At 32.7% G+C, this 16,068-nt stretch overlaps 1 protein-coding gene across 1 annotated transcript; it reads left to right on the top strand.

Moving 5' to 3' along the window:
• The first annotated feature begins 5,902 nt into the window (after nucleotides 1-5,902).
• On the top strand, nucleotides 5,903-9,953 carry LOC112287960 (amino acid transporter AVT1J). The gene is made up of 4 exons (XM_024531652.3): nucleotides 5,903-6,115; nucleotides 7,054-8,062; nucleotides 8,554-9,161; nucleotides 9,300-9,953. The coding sequence occupies exons 2-4, from the start codon at nucleotides 7,651-7,653 to the stop codon at nucleotides 9,861-9,863; spliced, it is 1,584 nt and encodes a 527-aa protein (XP_024387420.1). The 5' UTR covers nucleotides 5,903-6,115; nucleotides 7,054-7,650; the 3' UTR covers nucleotides 9,864-9,953.
• Nucleotides 9,954-16,068: the final 6,115 nt, after the last annotated feature.

A 16,068-nucleotide genomic window follows, 5' to 3' on the forward strand; every position in this document is an offset into this window, starting at 1 on the left:
TATTGATGGTATAAAAATAGTAGACAAATACAACAATCTCCACAAACATTTGTTACAATATGATTAGTAGAAATAAGGCTATTTATTGTTATAAGAAACAACATGGTATTATAGATTATGTTTTCTTAAAAATATGAACAGAAAAGAAACTTATGATAGAAAATTGTATTTTGTATGATAATTCTAAAACACCTGTATAGAAATTATTAAAAATATATTTTTAGAAAAGTATTACATGCTCATATATATATATATATATATATATGCATTGTTTAGAAATATGTTTTTTGTAAATTTAAGAATAGCAATGTCATTATAGTAGAAACATATTGTATTGAATAGAAGAATTACTTGAGTTTATATAGAGAACAACATTAATAATTGTGAAGAGATTTTGCAAAGTAATAATGATACAACTACAAAAGATTTGTTTGTAATTTTTTAACAAGGCTAAATTTTATATTTTAGCAACAAATTTTGAAGCCTTATGTTATAAGTTTTATATAGTAAATAATATACAAAGATCAGTTATTTTAATGTTTATTCTAATAATTGGTAAAAAAAATTATTATTAGAAGATAAATTATTCTACTTAGTTATTTTTAAGAAATAGTAAGTATAAATTTTATTTTTTATAATTCTGAAAAACATATGTTTTAGAAATAGGTGGTTATGCAGTCTTTTTAACTAGACTATATTTCAACAATAAGAATTAGAAACAATTCTATAGAAATGATTTATTTTTATAAAAATAAAATTTAAATATTATCTATTTTGTAAGAGCTTAGATATATAATTTATTTTTATATATTAAAGTATTTTTTAATTTAAGATAAATCAAAATTGATTATTATTATCTTTATATTTGGCACCTTTTTTTTTTTATTTATCCAAGATATGATTTTTACCGAGCTTTTATAAGACACCCTTAGTAATTAATATATATGGAACAACACTAAAGTCATCTTTAGTCTTGTTACTATTTTTCTTGTATTTTGATATTGACCTACAAATCTTCTTAGTTTTTTTTATAATAAGCAATAGTTATTCTAATAGTTTTTTTTTTTTTTTTTAATCTTACAATTAACTCTTCTTTATTGTATTTCCTTCTTTTAATGACACAAGAGTATATCATCTTCTCAAGGTTCTCTTAAGATTTATAACTTTAAAAAAAATAGCAGATAAAACTTAGGAAAAAAAAACTATTGTTTTATAGTTTAGATCTAGCTACTAGCTTTTTGTTATTTATTTGATGAAGGTTAAATACCTTCAAGGTTGAATAGAAAAATTAGAATAAAATGATTCTTAGAACTCATGATGTCTTTTTTAAGTTACTTTTCAACAAAGAAATAGTATCAAAAATAAAAAACTATTTTGAATAATATCATTTTTATATATATATATATATATATATATATATATAATATTTTAAAAAAATTATGCATCTTTATATATCTTCGAACAAGTAATAAAACAACAACATTAACAACAACAAAAACAACATAAAATCTTTTAATGTAAATCTTGCAACAAAAGAATTTATTTATTTATTTACTTTCAATGATCTATATAATAACACTTAAATATTTGTGATTAGATTAGTTTTTAATAATGATGGAGTTGATTTTTAATAATTTTGTAATGCTCTTTTGAAAAAATTATCTTTTGTTGAGAACTTTATTCAAGTCGAATTAATTATTCAAACCATTCAAAAGTAAAATATTGCACCTCATTTTTTTCCTTTTAACATCATTTAGACTAATTTTTATGAAGATAATGCCTATTAAAATAGTTTCTTTTAGAATTTTATCAATCGAAATTCTCAAATGATTTTTATACTTAGAGGACAAGGTGAAAGGCATCAACTTTTAAATCTTTTTGTTGGCGACGACAACTGGGCTTCTTAATTTTAGACAATCAAGGGATTTCGAAAGTTGAAACCCCATTAAAAGTTGAAACCCCATTAAAAGTTGTGACCACTTGCTCTCTCTCTCTCTCTCTCTCTCTCTCGAGCAAAATGATCCCCTTCAAATGAATTGGGTTTGTACAAACAATCTTTGAGTAAGCATGTCACTCTCTGCAGAGCCATTTCGTCAATCACACCATTGCCACTGCTGAATTTAATTTATTTCTCTATCAATGTCCGTAGACCAAATTCCATCAAATTTGTATTCCCTCAAAGAACCTTTTTCTATTGAAGTCCTAGTGCTGCTTCAAACAAATTGCTCAACCAGGTTATTCTTTTCGTGTGTTTTTTGTGAATTTCACAGCTCCATGGACTTCAATGTACCTCAAGGGTTGTGCAGGCGTGGACCGTTCTGCCTTTCAAGGATCTGCCAACTCAATTCCAGATAGGACAACCCTAAAAATCAAGGCTTGATTCGCACTTCATCATCCTTTGGGCTCAAGTAGCCTCAAGCACTATCCCCTCTCTCGCCCTGGGTGTGCATGCAATGGTAGGATCTGACACATTTATGGGGAGTTTTGCAATTAAATATTGTTGTGCTTTAGCCCCAGCTACGGCTGTAGGGCTAGATCCGGCCTTTGTGCTGCTCACTAGCTAGGTATGTTGGACTTTGTAGGGACAATAACCTTCTAACCAGGAGGACTACACGGCAGACGTTGCAGACATTATTGACATTTTTCTTCAGATAACTCATATTCAAGCACAAGAATCAACATCTGGAGTTGCTAATGTTTGTGGTTTGTAACTTCAGTTGTGCAATCGTTTGAAAATTGTAATTTCTTAAGTTGACTATGTGTATGACGCTTTAAAGTGCTTGAGTGTTCATTGCTTGATGGTGGGGGGTCAAAGTCATTGTTTTTTGACATTATTTTAGTGTTGATTTCTTTGACAATCCTTGGATTTTTTCCCTTAAATTGTAAACATTGATTACATATCTTGTACTTGCCAGTTAAAAAATTAACCATAATGTTCTACTAATGAGATACAACAGCTAATGGTGGTTCAAAAGTTACTTGAAAATTTTAAACTACTTTTTTATTTAAGTATTTTATTTAAGTATTTTTTGAATTCAAAGTGTTGTTATTCTATTCTATTTGAGTGTTCTTTTTTGCAAAATTAAAACTCATGAAACCATTTACCTAAAAACATTTATTTAACAATCCTGATTTTTTTTCCAAAACCATAGGGGATGTCTCAAAAAGAACCCTTGGTGGTTATCATGCTTTCTTAAAAGTAATAGGAGATAAACTGATAACATACAAAAAAAAAAAAATAATAATAATTTATAAAATACAAATTTAGCATTTTATTAGATACTCTTTAACTTCAAAACATATTTCCATGCTTTTAAACTAACTTCGTGCATAGTTTAGTTTCAAAATCCTCAAAAACTATATTTCTGTTAGAACAAAAATGATTAAAGTTACATCATTGCAGAAATCAGAAAAAATTGTGTGGATGAAAAAATGAGTATTGTCAAATTTTGGTTTTCTTAGAAAATAATTTTTAAAATTACTTTCATATATATATATATATATATATATATGCAGAAAAAGTTTGAGAGATTGTGAAGATTACAAAGACTATCACATTATAAATATACACATGTACAAGTAAAAAAATAAAAAATAAAAAATAAAAAACTATCATGTTTTTAAAAGTTCATCAAATAAACATGCATGTGTCATGTGCTGCAAAAGATTGCGTGTACATGACAGTTGCTCTGAAATATTTATATAACCAGCATTTCAATCAACAGTATATGAATTGAATGTTGCTTCTTTACATGCAAGTAATATATGTAAATATATATATTAAGAATAGAGAATAATGTAAGAAATTTGAAAAAACTTCAAGGTTCATTTGATATAATCTTTTTCTTGCTTCTTTGTTTAAGATTCTTGAGTAAGTATAAACTGGTAGATATTTTGTTTTGTGTATATAGCATTTGGAGTAGCATTCAAAAATGTGAATAAAATAAATATATAAACAAATAAATGATTTCTTATAGTTGTGAACTTATTTTCCAATCCACAAAGTCTATACAATGTACCAACTTTTCAGAATAATGAATTAATAGTCAAGGCAAATGACAAAGAAGATAGAAAAAATAAAATAAAAATGGAATGTTTATTTGGTTCTTCTTTTACCTTTTTCTAGAAAAACACAAGGATACAAGTAAAGAGGTGAAGCACGTTCAATAAGTAAAAGTAAAAGGAAGAATCCTTAAACAAGCTCCAATACCCAACAAGAGTATGACAACTTCATGAGTATTGGTCACAGAATCACATTTTGCAAAACAAAATACTTGTAAGTTGTAATATTTAATTGCTTATTTATATGCTCTTCATATCCTCTACATGTGTTTACTTTATTTTGATTTTGATTATTATTTATATTATTATTTACTTACTGGGTGATTTAAAGATTACATCATGGGTACCTTCGCAGCCAAGAAAAAGGCATCTGCACTTTCCCTGTGTGTGCTGACTGGGCAGGCCAGCCGTGACGTAGATAGTGTTTCTTAGAGAATCCGCCACCACTGCCAGGTGGAGGGGTGAGTCAGTCCAGCTCGACCGTCCGCCACGTCAACCAAGCTATTTGAGAAGGAAGGAGTGAAAGCACTTTTGCCACGTAGATGGTGAGTCACCGCTGACTCGGACTCCCATGTGTGGTGCCCCATTTGTAGAGCACCAGCTCCACCACCCCCCCTTTCTGCACATGGGCTCGGTTCATTGCAGTTATAGTATGGGTGCATTATAGCTTTTTATGAGAGGGTTCTAGGGTTTCGATGCTTCATTTGTATATTATTATTGATTTTTTCTTCAAAATATAGATTATATCTCACGAAACAATTAAAAATAAGTATCTTAAGTTTATTTGGTCTATTAATTTATATTTATTTATGAATAAAGAACTTATGCACCCACTTTGAGCATCTAATTTTTTGTGCATACTATGCTTCTCATCATACCCGATCATATTCTCCCCCCTCCCTCAAAGGAAAAGTGTCGGATAAACTATAGAAATATTGTGTGTTTTTATTATTTTGTATTTGACAAAACCTTCAGTAAAACAAATGAGGGCAGATTTGATATTTTAGCAAATTCATTCAGCAACGCACTTAGTTCCTTGTTTTATATAGTTCTGTTATTTATTATTGACACTAAAAGGAAACAATAGCTTTATTTTATTTAAGGTGATATATATATATATATATATGGGTGCAGATATTTTGGCACCTGTTGTGATCAAATTGATAACCTGAATGAAATATTTTTGTCACCATTAGTTTTCTTGTCATCCACTCTTAAACAATCAATGAGCAATTTTGGGAGGTATCAAAATAACCAAGAAAGGGTACCAAAATATTCATGTATGTAAATAAACAATAAATTCGAATCCAATTATAATTCATCTAAATATCATATTACATATATAAAAACATGCATAACGAAATAAAGCTATACATTTATAGAGTATAGATGGAAAATCATGCATAAAAAGTAATAATAAAAAGATAAGCAAACAATTGAACCTGTCCCTTAATTTGTCCACAATGTCATTGTTTCTTAAGTTAAAAAATTATTGTTTATTCAGAATAAAAAAATCTAAAATAATCAGCTAGAAAACAAAACTTACACAAATTCACAAAAGATATCTTCAAAGCTAAAGATAAACTTGTGTTTAAAGGAACTACGTTCGAGCTCATTGGCAATCTCATATATACATTGACAAATACATACATAAATACACACACACATATACATATACATTCAAAAGTTAAAGTGAAAGTGAGGTTCACTAAAAGCAAAAGCCAAAATTCGGAGAGGAGGAGGGTCGACGTCAGATTTCGAATTCCAGAGGCAACGACGACGATGAAGACTTCGTCGAAGCCAAACAGCGCCGCCGCCGCCACCTCGTTGCCAGCCCCCGCCATTTCTAAATTTCCCTCCCGCCGTGCCCTCGCTCCCTCCGTCCCTCATGCCCCTGCGATGAGGATTGTGTGGTCCGGCTTTCAGACACCACTCCATGATTTCTCTTCATGCCCGTCCATGAAACAACGCTCACGCACAGCTTCAACTGTTTAGAGGCTGTTGTTACAGTTGTTGTTAAGAAGCGGTCTTCGCTTGTTCAAGTTGCTAACAGGTGGGTGTGGATTGTGTGTGTGTGTGTGTGTGTGAGTGTGACTACTGTGGATCTTGTAGCCGCTGAGTGCTGTTGAGTTTTTTGTCGATGAGGTGTCGAGGGTTTTTGTTTCCAGACGGATTCACTTTGTTTGTAGGTCAAGGGGTTGCCTCTGTGGTTGTTATGTGCTCCGGAGAAGGGCGTTGATACGGCCGTTGCATTTGTGTCACGTAGCAGTTGACAATGTTGTCCTTGTTGATCACCTTCGTTGTATGCAAGCTTCTCGTTTCTTGCACGGGGAAGGTTTCATTGAGCGGTGGATATTCGCTTTAGGTTTCCATGTCAGAAGGTGATGTGGATAGTTCCTCGTTTCATACTTGGAATGTGGATGTATGGCCCTGCTTTCCTGCGCGTGTGTTTGCGGCAATCTATCATGGGCAGCGGTTATCCCAGCTTAAATGTGTATATAGAGTGAGGCCTAGCTACGATTTTTTGAAAAGCGCGGAGAAAACACGGGCGACTAGATCTGTGTGTGAGTTGAGGCAGTGTTGTGTTGAGCGGACTGTAGGCGATTTTTTGGTGAATCTGTGAAGCCAGGTTCAATGGTTTGGAACAACGGTTACTTACTACACAGCCTTTGCAGCAGTAATGGTCTCGAACTGTTCGGGAGCTTTCAGTAGAATTGTAGTTTTAAAGGGAAAGTGTTGAGCACATTGTGTGGAAATATCGAAAACCCTCAACTCGCTCTGAACATCTTCATCAAATGAATGGAGAATAGGTGATTTTGATAAAGAACGAATGAGCATGTGGCGATGAGATCAAAGAACTTGGTAGTTTATTGCAACTCAAGCGTAACTCCGGGTTCTCGCTTAGCTTTCATGAATTGGTGAGTAGTTGAGAGATGTAGCAATCAGAACGTTTACATCACAAATGAAGTCGCTTAATTTCTCATTCTGCAGGGTTTTTATACTTGCGGAGACAACTTTTTCTTCAGGCGAGCTGCGGGAGAGCTGCATGTCTAACGGCACGAGGCTGGAATTGGAAGACTATCTGCTAGCTTGTTCTCTTTGGTGCTTCCTTTCTCATTTGTGACGCTTATGGTGGGTGGAACACTAAAGAGGATTCTCCAGCTCGAATCATCAAATCTCTGAGCAGAAGCTCAGAAGCAGGATCTAGGGTCTTACTTCGATTGGAGGACATTACTGCACTGAAAAGTCCTCAAACGGAAAAATCCACCAAATTGAGCCCAAGTCAATTAATCTAGTCTTGGTGCGACGACTAAAACGCTGAATTTACTTTCGCACCGACAGAGTCTCCAGTTTCAGTGGTACATTGATCTAAGATTGTCGTCAGTCGCCTCAATTGTGATGTATGAAGGCTCGCTTGTGCAACCCAATCGTCGGGACGTATCTAAGGACATCTATAATTCGGTAGACCATGTGAATGAAAGTGCATAAAAGTACTCAAGGTCTGCCGTCACAAGAAAGCAGAGGGCCAGGCTATCTTTGCAGTCGACGTTGTAAGCTGTTCCAGGTGCATCGTGGTCCTCCCTAGTCATGATCCTTCAACATCACGACTCAGAGTCGGAGATTCGGAGTGATGGCACCTCAGTCGTTTGCCCTTCATCGCCTATTATCGGTTCGCCTCTCTGGCCTCAGAGTTTTGGTCGGACCATGGACATTTACTCCAGATCAAAGTCACAGAGAAGCGAAATTGACTCAGGACTGGACGGTATTTCTAATGCATTCGAACCCACTTCTAGCCCTACCGCGGCACGAAATGATTCAAATGGGATCAGAGAACCATTGCTGAAAAAATCGGAATCTTATCAATCAGAGAACAAATACGGTGTGCAAAGCACGGAGGAAGCGATACACCTATCTTGTTACAGTGGGAATTTTAGACCACGCAATGAGCAGGGGAGCTCTTTCTTTCAGTCTCTGTTCAACGGCATGAATGTGCTTGCAGGTGAATATGTGCACCCATGTATATTATTCTTTAAGTATACCCTCTAAGTATAATCTTGCTTGTTGACATTCCTCCGTTCAGAGAGTTATTATGTAAAGCTCGTTAGTGATCACAGCTAACCCTCATCACATCGCTTACTTAGTATTGGTATTTTAAATGGAAGAAGTAAGCGCAATGTGAAAGGCCTTGATGTTAATTACGAGCATTCTTGAGTAGGCAGTTGATAGAACATTTCTCGTATTCGTGCTAAATTCGAGGAAATAATAGTTTTTATTGTTTTGAGTAACTTAAATAGAGCAGAGCTTCAAGGTTATTATTCTTTGTAGGGCTTGTTTACGGATGTGCGTGTCTACTAGACATTGGAGGGTTCAATTTGCAAGTTGCATATTGATTGTTTTCACTTCAATGAGTGCATTTTTTGGGGGCTTACATGGTTCTCAGGTGCTCTCATTGTATTTGAGGACATTGTTTGACCTATTTCCACTTTGCAGGTGTTGGGATTCTATCAACTCCTTATGCTGCTGCTAAGGGAGGATGGTTGAGCCTCGTGCTCCTCCTGGCCTTCGCTTTGATATGTTGCTACACAGCGATCCTACTTCGTCGCTGCTTGGATTCAGACCCATATATTCACAGTTACCCAGATGTGGGTGAAGCATCATTTGGAAAATGGGGCCGGTGGATTATATCCATAATGTTGTATCTAGAACTCTATGCCGTGGCTATAGAGTTTCTGATCCTGGAGGGTGACAATCTAGCCCATCTCTTCCCATCCGCTGGCATTTCATTTGGACGTATCATCCTGCGTCCCAATGAAATCTTTATCATCATGTCTGCCGTTTGCATGTTACCAACCGTATGGCTCCGAGAGCTAAGTGTCTTGTCTTACATATCCGCCACTGGGGTCGTTGCCTCCTTCTTAATAGTGCTGACAGTTGGCTGGATTGGGATCCTTGACGGGGTTGGGTTCCATAATCAAGGATCTCTGTTACATCTGGATGGGTTGCCCGTTGCTGTGGGCCTCTACTCCTTCTGCTATTGTGGACATGCCGTCTTCCCAAGCATATATGGGTCCATGCGCAACCGCGCCCAGTTTTCACATGTAAGAAACTTCACATCTCTTTGCTATTCTTACATTTCTCGCCAACTTCGCAAGTACATAATTTACTATCCAACATTATGTAGATGACATTCAATATCGTTGATCTCTGAAATGTGACCGTGTTTTGAGCTAATGCAGGTTCTGGTACTTTGTTTCACGTTGTGCACATTTATGTATGGAGGAATAGCTGTGATGGGCTACTCAATGTTTGGGGACGAACTGCAGTCACAAATCACTTTGAACCTGCCCCAAGAAGTCCCTGCTTCTCATTTTGCAATTTGGGTCACGCTCGTAAACCCTTTTGCCAAATATGCTATCACACTGACACCAGTGGCAGTGGCACTGGAGGAGTTCCTGTCCCATTCCATGGCAGACTCCACTAAGGACATCAGGTTTTGGGGTACAATACTAAGGACATTACTTGTTATCAGCACAGTTATAGTGGCGCTCTCAGTCCCATTCTTCGGTCTTTTAATGGCGTTCATCGGATCGTTCCTAAGTGCGACTGTGTCTATTATACTGCCTTGCCTATGTTACTTAAAGATTTTTCATCAGCGGTTGTCCTTTCCAGAGGTTTCCGTCGTTGGAGCTCTCTTGTGTCTGGGATTTATTGTGGGCATTGGAGGAAGTTACTTTTCTGTGAAGGCCATCATAGATAACTTGGGATCCACTGGAGCAGGCCTTTTCCCTGGTTATTATTAGACTACAGCACTTTAGGATGTTGATATTGCATTTTAATTTTCTTCACATTTTATGTATTTGGTATCAAGAAAGGGGAGTACCTGTTTATGACCCTTTTGCAAAACCTGGATGCATTCATTTGAGCCACTAATTCCCATTGCAGGTACTGCTGACTTTGACGTAGGGTTACCATAAGTTGATTTCACATGAACATGTGCATAGAGTGGCAAACGACTTTTAAGATACTGAAGTCCAAATTAAATATCCAATTATTGGATAAGAAAACCAATTGAAAAACAATTATTTTAATTTAAAATAGTTATTTATGTTAAAATTCAAAAAAACATAAGATTCACTGAATTTATAAACAATTATTATTTGATTTATATCAATATATTAATATTTGGTAAATATATAAATTATATTGTGCTCTTTATACATAGATCAAAATTTGACAAAATATACATTGAAGTATTTTAATATGATGTTTTGTTGTTCTTTAAGTAATGAAAACCAATTGTGAGCCCAAATTTCATCACTCAATGAAATTGATGCCATACAACGAGATCAAAAGGTGGAATAGAAGAACTTCCAATTATGTAATTGCAAAGTTGATTTAAATTTTAGTGTTAACAATTCAGTTAACTTGAAGCCTTCCAAGAAATGGTTATCAATATTAATAAAAAAAAGATTTAATGAAATTACTATGGTCTTCATGGCTATTTGCATGATTTCCACTTAAATCTCAATGGTTTGTTTAAACTTATTTATATAATCCTTAATTACTAATTTTTATGTTATTACAAAAGTATAATTAATTAGTTAAAACTTATAAATTATTATTCCTTGAATAACTAATGATAAAAGTAATTGTTCAAATTACTACCATTAATCTATAGTAAAAGTAAAAAATTTAAAGGTTGAATTAAAAGTAACAATTAAAAATAAAAAGAGAGAAGATTAAAGGTTAAAAGTTCAAAATTAAAATCTAAAAGTTGAAATATGAAAGTTACAAATTACTGTAAAAATAAAAGAAAAAATTCGGACTAAAGAGAGATAAAAGTGAAGGTACCTTGATAACGCCCACGAATTGAGGGCAGCAAATCCTTTCTACTTCAAAATTTGCCAAAATTCATGGTTAATTCTTAATTGAATGAATTTTAGTTTTTTGTAAAGTTAACTTGAAGGCGCTCTTGCTTAAATAAATTTAAATTCAATCTAACACGTGAACCATGAGGAATGCTCCTTCAAAGTTGAATGATCAAGATTGCCATTGCAGGCAACCTTCCTCCACTTGAAAATTAACCAAAAATTAAATTTGTTGTTATATTTAGTGAAATTTATACCATTAGAAGCCTAGCTTGAAGATGCACTTATTTTAAAAATTTCACAATAATCCAATTAGAAGGCACTGAGAAATGCTTTTTCAAAGTTGGGTGATTTAAACTGCCAAGGTAGCCAACCCCTGTGCACTCAAAATTCCACCAAAATTTCTCCCTTATTCCAAATCAAGAAATTTTTACCTTGTTCAAAATTTAACACCAAAAGCTACAACCAATTTTTTTTTTTTTTTTTTTTTTTTTTTTTATATATATATTAAAACACAAAAAATTGAATGATTGATTGAGGGAAATCTGAGGCTCTTAAACCCTTGGGATATTTGGGAGGCTGAGGTAGCTATCTACTGCAATGACCTATATCTTAAAACCTAGTGACCATCATTCACTACTCAAGATCCATGCATATACAATCACACGTTCACAATGAAATTAAAAATCAAAAGAAAGAAAGAAAGATTAAGATTTACGGCCAACATTTGATATGGCTTCATCCTTTATCAAAAGTTGAGAGAGAAAGGGCTTTGGGAACCAAGCCACTCTCATACAATTGAGTGGTGGTTTTTGGAAGGGTGGCCAAATCTCCACTCCTGATCTCTAAGATCCCTAATGTAAATCTATGGCCTTCATTCATCTAAGACCTGATTTCGTTATTAAGGTTGATGGTTCTTGTAAGTGGTCAAGAAAGATTTTTTTGATAAATCTAACTTTATCATTGTGTTCAAAACACCTTTTTATGCTAAGATTGACTACCTACATGCTTCAATCCATGCTTAAGTGCAATTTTTATGAAAGTTTTATCTATAAGGATCATGGGAATTCTTGTAAATTTTTTCAAAATGAGAATTTCATTGCTCCACTTGTATTTTAAAGGAGAAAGTGCTGATCTTGTTTTCTTCACTCTAGGGGGTGAATTTGGTGCCACCATTGCATTAAAAAGGCTTCTATTAATTAGAAGAACCACTATGCCACTTAAATTTCTTGAATTTGGAGGAAATCTCAAAACCATCATTGCTCACTTTAAATCATATGAAATGATTGTAGGTGAACTCATAGGCATTTAATCAACTCTCATAATAGTAACTAAAAACCTCTAAATTATTAAAAATAACTAAGTTGCTATTCTAATTTTCTAATTCTTATTACTTTGGTCTTAATTAACCTAATTCAAGGAATTAAGCTATAATTTATACCATCAAAGGTTGCAATCCTAAAAATTCTATAAAACTAAATTCTACTTATATAAATCCTAATCTAACATACTTGATTATCATAAAATAACAAAATAACAAAAATTTAAATTTTAAAGCATAATTGAGAGCTCACACCAATAAAAAATAAATCCATTAAATAAAGTTCTAATAAATTTGAATTAAAATGTTTGAGTTAAATAACTAAGAAGTTGGAAACAAAACAAAACTTGTACTAAACTAATAAATCTTCAAAATGTAAATCTAATATGTATATATATATATATATATATATATATATGTTAAAAGATCAAATCTTGATTCTTTATTCAGAGCAATTGAATTTATATAAGCTACTTTAGATGGTATAATTAATTAAAAGACTCATAGAATTTTCATATATTTTTAATTAATTACTCTTGATTTTGATTGAAATAATAGACAAAGTTGATATATAGTAATCATCAAATCTTTCATTTATTCTTATATCTACATCAAAGATTTTTTTTCATGTCTACTAAATTTTCTATTATTTTAAATATTTAGAATTTCTTATATATATATATATATAAAAATTGGTATTATCAAAAATAATATTAATTTAAAAGAGGATAATTTACAACTTTTAAAATACTTTGATGCTTTAAAAATAAATCTACACTATATCAAAAAAGATAAAGATATGATATTATATATACATCCATATTATCAAAGTCTAAAAAAAACTTTGAAAAGATAATATGCTCATATGTTACCAAGAAAAAAAGTAGCACATAAAAAAATAATAGATCTAAAATAGAAAAAAATTATAATATGTATTATCAAATAAAAAGACACTAGAGAACCTTGAATCAAATTTGGAATTCAAAAAAAACATAGACAAGACCAAAAATAATCTATTCTTACTAATTTTATGGTAATTAATTCAAGTTTTGAAAATTGATCTTTTAAAGTTTGAATTAAGTTATATGTCATTTATAACTATAAACAAACATTATTTTATACATATTCTACATTAACAACTTCAACTAATCAAATAAAATATATTTATATATATTTTTAGGAAATTAGTCATTATTCATAAGAAAATATATGAATATTTAATTTAAAAAAATTATAATAATAAAAAAATAAGATAATTTTTATAAAGACTTTCTTATATGAAAATATAGATTTTTATAAAAAAATTATTTTAATTTTATTTAATTATAAAACTTAAAATATAGATTAAATTAAAAAATAAAATAATAATATCTAAATTTATTACAAATAATTGATAATTTTGATATAAACAAGCTATTAGATATAAAAATCATAATTTATTAAGTAATTTTTTAATAATAATGATACCTTCAATACAACTATAATCTTTATATAAAATTGATAGGTTTCTTATTATATAATTAATTTTTTAAAATTATATTTATACTAAATATTAAAAATATATATATTTATATATATATATATATATATATATATCTATCTATTTTGATATTCATCTATATAATTAAGTAGATGTAGATAAAAGTAGATTTATTTTATAATATTTTATAGAGATGCTTTCTAGTGTCAAGGACAAGGACTCGATGAGGGAAAATATACACAAAAAGGCTATCTCGATATAATAAGTCAAAATATAAACAAGTATGTATATTAAAAGGAAATTGGAATGGCTATTGCCACAAGACAAGAAACTAAAGACTCTTGAACCTGGACTAGGAGCAAGAAAGGAGTTGACAAGAGTGAAGAAGCCTTCACTCTTGTCTCTATATATACTATCTAACTAGGGGCTATGTGGCGACGTTCTATAGGACCTCCAATATGTGTTGACTTTGTAGGACACATGCCTTGACTTACAAGGCAAGTTTTTCTATGTGTGGGCCACATAGTTAGCTTGATCTTCAAGCTAACAACATGTGTGGCACATGGCCAACTTGTTGACCACGTTTCTAATCTAAAAAGTCAATTAAAGATACCTATGAAGTCAAAGCAGCATCTAGGAAGTTTTTAGGAAGCTTCTATATTAAATATTATAGAATTAATTTATTTTTATCTACTTTTACTTACTTCTATCTATTTCTATATGTAATTATTAGCTTACATGATTATGGCCATGACATTACCCCCCCTTCTAGAGACGAGTTCCACGAGGAGCGGTCATCATATGTTGACAAAATCTATGATGCGATGAATTGTATTCGCCACATACTCTGATCTCTGTTCTCTTCGAAGATGATTGATAGGGCCTCTCAACCATCGATAGTGTCCCATACCAGGGCGGGAAGACCACCCAGTTATTTGATCATTGTTGAGGCCTTCATAACTTCTTTCGAATAGAATATTTGGAACACCATCAGGAGTTGTTCCTACCTCTAGTAAAATCACCAAACATCGGGAGTCCCTTCCCAAATCGTGATACCAAACGCGTTGTATCTCACCATCTATTCGAGGAAGAACATGTCGTTCTTGAAGATTGTGACAATCGTAATGTCTCGTCCGGCAAGTCAGCAAACGAAGGTTCTTGAGTTGAATCCGCTGGTTGTTGGCTCTCCATCTAATTAGCGTCACAAATGCAAAGAAGTTACAAACAAGGATAGGAAATTGAATGTTATCTTGCCTCAATCTTGTCTCTTTTATAAGAGAGATTTTCATCTTGGTTTTGATGGATGTCGTTGATGAAAAACTTTGACTTTAGTTGATGCATTTGCTAGATTCCTGGATGGCTCCCATGTGCATTCACTAATATCATATCTGCGCCAATGAACAAGATATTCCAGCTTATTTCGGCGCCGCCTTGAGTCTAATATCTCTTCCACCTCAAATTCTTCATTATTATCTACTTCTGTAGGAGGCGGTGGCATTTGTCTTCTTCCTTGTATATCCACTGTCTTATATGGTTCAAGAAGAGACACGTGGAATACAAGATGGATCTTCATTGACTCCGGTGTCGTATTGTAATTACTTACAGTATGTAAAAATTAGTGAAAACATGTAATATGTTTATAAGTCTTAATGTGAATTGAATAGTTAGTATGTTAATTTAAAATGAATTGAAATAAGAAAAATTATTTGGAAGTTAATCTAGTTTGATTATAGAGTTTATATTATATAGGATTTAGATAGTTAGTATAAAGATTAAGGGAAGGGAAGAGTTAAAAGATGAAAATATAACTAGAAGGAGGCTTATTGGGAAGGATGAAAGTAAGGCATGGTTGGATGAAGGCAAGGGGTGAAGAACTTCATCCCTATTGGTCGAATACTATGCCCAATGGGCTTTGAGGAGGCTGCCCGAGGCCATATTAGGAATTAGGGTTCCTCTTTCGAAGCCATTCGAGCTTTTGAGGCTAGGGTCAGAAGGTTTAGGGTTTTGGGTATAATTTGGGTGAAGATTTTGTGTGATTTCGAGTTTTTATGGAAAAGATATGAATGTTCAAAGATAAGGTGTCAATTTCATACCTACTGTCACTTCTTTTGGGCATTACATACGAATACGGAGAGCAACGGAAGATTGGTGACTGGATTTGGAGGGAGCATTTTCTCAGCTACACATTCTACTTATTGTATAGTGAATTCTAAGATTGGGTGAAGGAGTTATGAGGCGTTGAAGATAGCACTTGTAGTTTGAAGGCAGTAAGTATATCGTTTTGTTGCTAGTTATGGGTGAAGCCATATCTTGAGTTTCTGGACGAATTTATGGCT

The sequence above is a fragment of the Physcomitrium patens genome, chromosome 10 (assembly GCF_059467195.1).
Source record: "Physcomitrium patens ecotype Gransden chromosome 10, ASM5946719v1, whole genome shotgun sequence".
NCBI lineage: Eukaryota > Viridiplantae > Streptophyta > Bryopsida > Funariales > Funariaceae > Physcomitrium > Physcomitrium patens.